The sequence below is a fragment of the Triticum dicoccoides genome, chromosome 1A (genome assembly GCF_002162155.2).
Source record: "Triticum dicoccoides isolate Atlit2015 ecotype Zavitan chromosome 1A, WEW_v2.0, whole genome shotgun sequence".
Classification (NCBI taxonomy): Eukaryota; Viridiplantae; Streptophyta; class Magnoliopsida; order Poales; family Poaceae; genus Triticum; species Triticum dicoccoides.
In genome coordinates, this window is record NC_041380.1 from 16,240,071 (window position 1) to 16,249,468 (window position 9,398).

The 9,398-nt window shown below is 43.9% G+C and overlaps 2 protein-coding genes across 2 annotated transcripts in view; one reads left to right on the forward strand and one right to left on the reverse strand.

Annotated features, from left to right (window-relative positions):
• The first annotated feature begins 967 nt into the window (after positions 1-967).
• LOC119349972 (protein FAR1-RELATED SEQUENCE 5-like) lies at positions 968-4,142 on the forward strand. Its single transcript, XM_037618046.1, is given in 6 exon segments — positions 968-1,003; positions 1,122-1,544; positions 2,217-2,639; positions 2,760-3,016; positions 3,095-3,746; positions 4,101-4,142. Coding segments are annotated over 6 exon segments (1,833 nt in total).
• Positions 4,143-8,776: 4,634 nt separating this feature from the next.
• The window catches only part of LOC119359230, an 8,605-nt gene continuing 7,983 nt past the window's right edge, over positions 8,777-9,398 (reverse strand). Inside the window, exon 19 of the mRNA XM_037625531.1 lies at positions 8,777-9,108. The gene's annotated coding sequence lies outside the window, so the exon portion shown is untranslated. The remainder of the gene's footprint in view (positions 9,109-9,398) is intronic.

A 9,398-nucleotide genomic window follows, 5' to 3' on the forward strand; every position in this document is an offset into this window, starting at 1 on the left:
TGCTTTGTGTTGATCCTTACACAGGAAATCGAGTAGAACATTCAAGACTTAGAAAAATAGGGGAAAAGAATTGATTTTCGTTGTGAATAAAATAGACAAGGGTTGTTTCTTACAGAAAAAAAGATGTGAACAGAAATGTCCATACATGACAATTTTTGCTTTGCTTGCAGCTATATTTGATGCATATGGAGCTTATCTTCATGGTTCTCAGGTTAGTGTCCTGAAAAAACAGAAAAGTGATGATTGTTATCAAACTAAAAATGAATATTGCACTTTGCTTTGCCTAAAAAGAGTCTCTGAAACTACACAATGCAGGGCACCCATATAAGCCAGCAACAACAATTGTTAAGTTCTGCTTCTCTGAATCAAATACCATATCATGCATACCCCTGGATGCAACACCCAGTGTATGTTGCTGCTGATGACAATACAATGCATGGGAATGATCAAAACAATGTAATGCATACATCTCTCTTTTGTAGCTACAACAATGTTGACAGCACAGAGGTATTTCAACCTTGCCAAAAAAAACTGTCTTTAAATAGTCTGAAAACACTGTTGTGCGTAGGTGAGCTTTCATACAAACCTGAGGGGAGACACTTCAAAGGGCAAGTCCACTCAAATGTCTCCACCACTCCAACACCCTGTAAGTATTTTGCGAAAAAAATTCTGTCGTGACCAATAGAAGGGGGAAAAAGGCACCAAGACTTTGCTGATATTTTTCATAAAAAATGAATGAATGTGGGTTCTTTGCCCATCCACCCCCCCCCCCTAACAGACTTGTCATATATGTTGATGTATAGTAGTAAAAGTAATTCTTTTGACATAGAATCCCAAAAAATGTATAGTAATAAAATGTACTCTTTCAACGATATGTACGTGCACAAAGAATAAACTGCTGTTGTCAGCAGTACAAAATCAACAAAAAAGTAACTGAATGGTGTTTTTACTTTTCAGGGGGCTAGATATGGATCCTCACAATCGCAAGAAGATCACCTACTCCGTACTGAGGTAGGTTTTTTGGATATCTGTGTCACACGAACAAAAATTGTGTGCATGTTGGGTAGAACTATGGAAAATTCTCTGATTATTCTTTGTTTTTCTGGAAAAAAAAACTGCAGAATGATATGTACATGATAACTGGGCGATATGGGAGATCATCCGAAGATACAGCCCGGCCTGATGCTCGTTCTGCAGATCAGTGTTTGTCTGAACTTGATACACAACATGAAGAAGAGGTGGAACCTTTTGTTGACAACCATTTTACAGAAAGCTTGAATAATTTGAAATGGGACAGAGATATGGAGATGGATGGAGGAAACAAAAACTGCTTGATAGATTCAACCGATAATCCTTTTGACAGTGATTCTGAGGATGATCTTCCTCCAACGTTGTTGCAAAGAAGCTCTGATATGACTGCTGTAACTGCTGGACAACAAGAAAATAATGGTGCAGCTGATGAAGTTGAACAATTGACACAGGAAGATATACTGATTTTCCTTGAAAATGACAGTATAGTTGCTGCCCAGAGTTCTAGTCAGGAAGTGCGTAGCCATCACGTACCCCTTGTGAACATGGTCTTTGATACGGAGGATGCAGCTTACACCTTTTACAATGAATATGCCTCAATTGCTGGATTTTCTGTGAAGAAGGCAGCCCGCTTTTGTGGCAAGAAACAAGGTGGCAGTGCACCAACTCGGCTAACTTTCAAGTGCAATCGGTCAGGAAAAGTAATTGACGAAGAAGAACAAGAGAATAGGAGAAAGAAACGACGTGAGACAAGGCAACAGAAAACAGGACAAGAGCCCTATCGGAACGCGAGGAAGAAGAAAGCAAACACCATTGCAATAACAGGGTGTAAAGCTCAGCTCATTGTCGTGAAGAAGGATGAGAAGTGGGTGATAACAACCATAAACCTAGAACACAACCATGATTTGAGTCCTCACACAGAAGTGAAATACCTTCGTTCTCATAAGCACATGACGGAGGAGGAGAAGCTCCTAATCCGAACATTCAATACTGTGAAGCTACCAACAAGAAAAATAATGGCAATCCTAAGTTACTTGAGAGGTGGAAACACTCCTTATACAAAAAAGCATGTCAGCAATGTTAGGACAGCCATTGGCAAAGAGAGCAATCAAAATGACATGATGCAGGTGCTAACATATTTCAGGAAGAGACAAGCTGAAGATCCACAATTTTACTATGCGTTCAAGACAGCTAAAGTCTCTGATGAAGCAAGTAAAGTTTTGTGCATTTTCTGGGCTGACGGGTATTCTAGGAAGATGTATGAGCTGTACGGAAACTGCCTCAGCTTTGATACAACATTTAAGACAAACAGATACAACCTTCCATTTGCTCCCTTTGTTGGAATCACAGGACATGGCCAAAACTGTTTGTTTGCTTGCTCTATCATTGAGAATGAAACAGCTGACACCTTCCAATGGTTGTTTGAGACGTTCTTGCATTGCATGGGTGGCAAATCTCCATCCACAATCATCACAGATGAGGATGCTGGGATGAAGACAGCTATCCCTCTAGTTTTCCCCCATATCTGCCACAGACGTTGTTTGTTTCATATTAAAAAGAAGGCTGAGGAAAAATGTACTAGGACTTTTGCTGCAAATAAAAGCCTGCATGTTGATTTCAGTGACATCATACACAACTCTCTGACGGTGACTGAGTTTGAGAACTTGTGGACACAGATGCTCCAGAAATACAACATTGGGCATGTGAAGTATTTCCAAATCATGTGGAAGAAAAGGAAAAGTTTTGTCCCTGTGTATTTCAAGAAGAACTTCTTCCCCTTCATTCACTCTACTGCACGTAGTGAAGGCACCAATGCCATATTCAAGGACAACATCACGTCAACTCACAACGTGATAAGCTTCCTACAAGAGTACCAGAAGATTTCAGAAACTATACAAGATAAGGAGCAGGAGCAAGACTCTATCACTAGAACAAATTCGCCAACATTGTGGGCACAAAGTGAACTTGAGTTGCAAGCTGCAAAAATGTACAAACGGAAGATATTTTACAGATTCCAACAACAGATAAAGTTTGTGTTGAATTTGCATGTTGAAGAGGTTGAGAGAAATGTGAAATATGAAGTTTACAAGACACCAATGCTAGCTGAAAAAGATTTCAGAATAAGAAGATTTGTTGTGATTGTGAACATGCAGCAACAGGAGTTCAGTTGTATTTGTGGGAAATTTCAGAAGGATGGCATTGTGTGCAGCCATGTCTTGAGAGTACTTTCTCATCTCAACATGTCTACGCTGCCAGAGAAATATTACATAGACAGGTGGAGGCCAAAAAATACAAAGGACATACGGGACATCCGTTTCAATGTTCCTTTGGAACTAACTGCTGGAAGTCAACACTTAAGGTATACCTTGCTCTCCAACAGGCTCAATGAGATGGCCTCAGATGGTGCATCAACAAACAGAAAATATCTATATGTTGTAGCAGAAAGTGAAAGGGTGTAATAGAGGTTGGATGAGATGACTAAAGAAGATGAACTTGCAGAAGCACAACAAGCAAATATTGACAAGGACACAACAGAGTTTGATGCAGGACCGTATCCTGATGGCTATGGGGACAATCTTCAGGATCCTGATGTTGCAGTATCGAAAGGGCGTCCACAAAAAGGACGTTACAAAACTTTCATGGAAGGTTTACTATCTAAACAGAAAGTCACATGCAGTCGTTGCGGGGAGCCTGATCACTATAAAAATAGTTGTACGGCAAGACCTGAAGATATCGATTTTGTGACGCCCCGAGTCCGATGCTCGAGAAGACTTCCTTATGTTCCGGGTTTCGTCGTGTGTTTTGTTTGGTTCTTTGCATTCATCTTTGGTTCTTGTGCATTGCATCATGTCATCATGCAACCTGTTTTAAAACTCTCTAAACAAATTGCATAGATCGTTGATCTATTTAAATCGAGGGAACCCACATGGTGATTTCTCTTTAAAACATATCCTCCCAATATTTAGGGAGCTATTATAAAGTATTCCATTAATTTGGAATTATCCGCAACCCACTTGCATGTTAAATCTTTGACCTTTCCTTCTTCGATTTCCAACTCTCAAACTTTGTAGATAATTCTTTTGTTCTTTTTCCAAGCTCCACCAAAAACCTGAACATTTTTGGCCACACCAAACCTAGTCCCAATTCAAAACCATTTGAATTATATTCAAATGAATTTGAATTTAATTCCTGCAATCTTGCCACTTCTATTTTTCTGTGGTCATGCTTATTTTTACGAGTCTAGTAAAATTGTCCTCATGCTCAAACTCTTTTCCCTAACCCCCCCTTCTTTTTCCTTTCTCTCTATTTCTTTTCGGTTAAAGAAGAAAGAGAGAGAGAGCCCAACCCCGCAATCCCTTCAGCCGGCGCCCTCCCCGCTGGGCCGGCCTGCTAGGCCCAGCTGCGCTCCAGCAGGCCCAGCCTGCGTGCCCTAACCCTAGGCCTCGGCCTCTCCCGCATCGCTCTCTCCCCATCTCACCAACTCCCTCGCATCCTCCCCTCGCGCCGCCAGAACCCCGTCGCCCGAACCCACCATCTCCCCGATCCCCTCGTCTCCTTCCCCTGCTCTCCGCCGCCACCCACTCACACCTTCGTGCACGCCTCCCTGATCCAGCGTCCTGCTACCTCCTCCGCCTCGATCCGGTGCCGCCAGAGGCCACCCGTGTCGCCCAGGCACTAGCTTCCCCTTCCACCGTCGCCCTCACCTTCCGGCCATGGCCACGGCTACCCCGCCGTCCCGGCTCCCCGGCGAGCCGCCTCCTGCCGTCTCCGGCCGACTACACGAGCATCCGAGGCCCAACCCTTCGACCGCGCGCCCGTTCTCCTCTGCGCCGTCTTCGTCGAGCCAGAAGGACGAACCAGCGAGCCGTCGTTGCCCGCTGCTGCTTCGTCCATCGACCCCTGCCTCCAGCCATCGCGCATCGCCTCTGCCTCTGCATCCGGTGGCCGTGGCGCCTCGCTGTGTCGCCAAATCACGTCGTCGTGCCCCTGTGCAATCGTGTTCTAGCCCGAGGAGATGGCTGCGTCAACCTCTTGTTTGCCTCCGGTTGTCGTCGCCACCATGGCTTCCTGACCTCTTCACAGCCCGCATGCCGCATCTGCCTAGCGCCGTTGACGTCAAGACCGTGGACACAACAACCGTGGGTGCCAAGTTCCCCTTCCGGAGTCGTCAAGTGCATGAGGACCCCGATCCCGAGAACGACTACTACACCAGAACGCCAAGTACATGGATACACCAAGTTCTTCTCCGATACGTGTACGACAAGACGCGGGAGAACGACTTCATGGACCGACAGGTCACACGACGACCGTTGCCCGCCAAGTACCCCTTCGGAGCGTCAAGTTTGACTACCATCGCCGAGATCGCGAGAACCTCTACCGACGACCTCGGAGTGTGTACGATGACCGTTGCCAAAGCCCCGTACCTCTACCGCTTTCCAAACACGAACGTCTACTTCCCTCGTCGACCCATGAACGACTACGTCCTCTTCGACTCTTGAACGCCTACTTCCGCTACGAACTTGATCCGTTCCAAAAGCACGCTTCGAAGGTATATCCGCCAGAACGATGTTGTGGACCGTATGCATGTGACGTGTTGTTTGAGATGCATGTTAGTTGTTGTAATCCACCCGTGGTCCTTAGTTGTTCCTCCTCGTTGCCATGCCGTCGACACGTGGGAACCCGGTAACCGGGAGCACCCCACCATCCTTGCATGACACGCTCCCGTCACACTTCCTTGCACCGGTATCTCCGTGAGCTACCGGAACCCATATGGTGCCGTGGCATCATTTTCGGATTCGTTGCCGTGGCCCTTTTTCTTTCCACCACGGTGAAAAATGCTTCATAATGCTCTTGTCAACTTTTAATAAAAAATTGCATAAACTTGCACATGTCATCCGCATCATGATAACAACTTTAAGATTGGTTAAAAATTTTGTTTGCATTAAATTACTAATGCATATGGGGATTTATCGGATTTGTTGTTTGTTATATCCGGCCCCATTTAAAACTATTTAAATGGTATAGTTTTGTTATGCTTCACCTCTTGCCATGTTAAACAACATTTAATATTGTTGAGTACCTAACCGGGAGAGAACTAAATAATTGATGTGGTGTTCCGTCAATATGCAACTCATTGCATATTGAGCTCCACTTAATTTGTAGGATTGCTTGTGCACTTTGCCATGCCATGCTTCTTTAAACCGGACATGCATCATACTGGTTGTGCATCGTGTCATGCTTATGTGGTGGTTGTTTACTATGTTGTTTGCTTCTTTCCGGTGTTGCTTCTTCGGGTTGGTTCCGATAACGTCATGTTTGTGAGGATTCGTTCGACTACGTCCGTTTGTCTTCTTCATGGACTCGTTCTTCTTCCTTGCGGGATTTCAGGCAAGATGACCATACCCTTGCAATCACTTCTATTTTTGCTTGCTAGTTGCTCGCTCTTTTGCCATGCCTATGGTGCGATACCTAACACTTTCTTATCATGCCTCCCATATTGTTGAACCAAGCCTCTAACCCACCTTGTCCTAGCAAACCATTGTTTGGCTATGTTACCGCTTTGCTCAGCCCCTCTTATAGCGTTGTTAGTTGCAGGTGAAGATTGAAGTTCGTTCCTTGTTGGAACATGGAGATGTTGTTCCTTGTTGGAACATGTTTACTTGTTGGGATATCACAATATCTCTTATTTAATTAATGCATCTATATATTTGGTAAAGGGTGGAAGGCTCGGCCTTATGCCTGGTGTTTTGTTCCACTCTTGCCGCCCTAGTTTCTGTCATATCGGTGTTATGTTCCCGGATTTTACGTTCCTTACGCGGTTGGGTAATAATGGGAACCCCTTGACAGTTCGCCTTAAGTAAAGCTCTTCCAGCAATGCCCAACATTGGTTTTACCATTCGCCACCTAGCCTCTTTTTCCCTTGGGTTTCGCGAACTCAAGGGTCATCTTTATTTTAACCCCCCCGGGCCAGTGCTCCTCTGAGTGTTGGTCCGAACTGAGCTGCCTGCGGGGCCACCTCGGGGAAACTTGAGGGTTGGTTTTACTCGTAGCTAGTCTCATCTGAGTGTGCCCTGAGAACGAGATATGTGCAGCTCCTATCGGAATTTGTCGGCACATTCGGGCGGTGTTGCTGGTTTAGTTTTACCCTGTCGAAATGTCTTGTTGTACCGGGATACCGAGTCTGATCGGAATGTCTCGGGAGGAGGTCTATTCCTTCGTTGACCGTGAGAGCTTGTCATGGGCTAAGTTGGGACACCCTGCAGGGATTTGAACTTTCGAAAGCCGTGCCCGTGGTTATGGGCAGATGGAAATTTGTCAATGTCCGGTTGTAGATAACTTGAACCCTAACTTAATTAAAATGAGTCAGCTGCGTGTGTAACCGTGATGGTCTCTTTCCGGCGGAGTCCGGGAAGTGAACACGGTGTTGGAGTTATGCTTAACGTAGGTTGTTTTTAGGATCACTTCTTGATCATACTTTTATCGACCGTGCTTTTCCTTCTCTTCTCGCTCTCATTTGCGTATGTTAGCCACCATATATGCTAGTCGCTTGCTGCAGCTCCACCTCATACCTTTACCTTACCCATAAGCTTAAATAGTCTTGATCGCGAGGGTGCGAGATTGCTGAGTCCCTGTGGCTCACAGATACTTCCAAAACTAGCTTGCAGGTGCCGATGAGTCCGTGCAGACGATGCAACCAAGCTCAGGAGGAGCTCGATGAAGACCTTGTCCTTTGTGTTGTTTCGTTCTAGTTGATCAGTAGTGGAGCCCAGTTGGGGTCGATCAGGGACCGTGTCGCTTTTGGGGTTCTTCTTTTATTTTGGTTCCGTAGTCGGACCTTGATTGTATCTGGATGATGTAATGTTTTATTCATATAATTGTGTGAAGTGGCGATTGTAAGCCAACTATGTTTTCTTTTCCCTTATTGTATTACATGGGTTGTTTGCGAAGATTACCTCACTTGCGACATTGCTTTCAATGCGGTTATGCCTCTAAGTCGTGCTTCGACACGTGGGAGATATAGCCGCATCGAGGGCGTTACAGATTTGGCTCACAAAGAAAAAGTCAGCCGCAAACATGTCTCAGGTTTCCCAGAAAAAAAACTTTTTCTTTTCAGTGTTAGCAAGTATTTTTCAGCATAAAAACTGGACTTGTACTTCATATGATTGATTTTGATGAATTGTTTATGCCCTAAAAATTTTGCAGCCTCTGCTGGGACATCTACAGAGATACAGCTCATGCAAAACCGAGCAAGAAGGCGAGAAAAGGAAACTGAGAAACTGGGTGCTACAAGTTCAAGAAGGCATTGGTTTGGTTTTTTGATTGCCCCTGCGAGCACTGAAAAAAAGTAAAAATGAGCCAAGTGTGGTCCTCGTTCTGCCAACGAACAGAAACCAAAGAAAAGAACTATATGATGGTTCATGGATGATAGCACTTTTGCTATACTATTTTAAGAAAAATGCTGATGTTTCTATCTTTTATTTGTACTGTGAAAAAAACCAGGGAAAAAATGTTTCCCGTGGGGGTAGCGACACTTACCTTACCCCAGTTGGTTAATAAGGTTCTTGATCCACTTTTCTGCTTGTGCTGTTTAGCTAGCTTCTGTCCAGTAAGAATTTTGAAAACCTGCACAAAAGAAAGAAGGAGGAGAAGTGATAGAAACAAGAGGAGAAAAAACATGAAAGAAAATGTTCTGGTTAATATCTAGGCGGGGGAGAAATATCAAACTTGAAAAAATAAAAAATAATCATAAAAACGCTTAAGAACCGATGTTTGATATTGATCTCAAAGCAACATTATACACATGGGATTGTTTTCTGGTTAATGACCAGTTTCTAAAACTATGCATATGACAGTAAAAAAAATCCTTGTGGTCAAAATACACGCACTGCTTTACATTTTGGATTCTCTTTCAGGTAAGAAAAGGGAAAAAAAGAAAATAGAAAAAAATTGTATCGTTCCTCCATGTACACTGGACATTTTGTCGTCTCGTTAACTTTTGGGATTGTTTTTCATCATCTTGCTGAAGAACCTTCTGGTATTGTTCTTCAATGTATGACAGAAATATTCTAGTTGATTGACCTGCTTGCCCATGTGAGGATGTACAAAAAAATGAACTAGTTAGAAACCTTAAAATGAGAGACAAGAAAAAGGATATTTGTTTACAGTTGCAAACGCAAAAAAACATGACAGATGGGAAAAATAGGGGAAAAGATATACAGATCTGTATCACAAGTCCTTGACAAGTGTCTTTGCTTCATCTATTTCGTTGTGAGTGCTGAATAGTAGATCAACAGCAAGTCTCACGCGCGCATCTGGAACATCTTTTGATTGGAATACTGTCTGCAACGGGTTCCTTCCTCGATAATTTT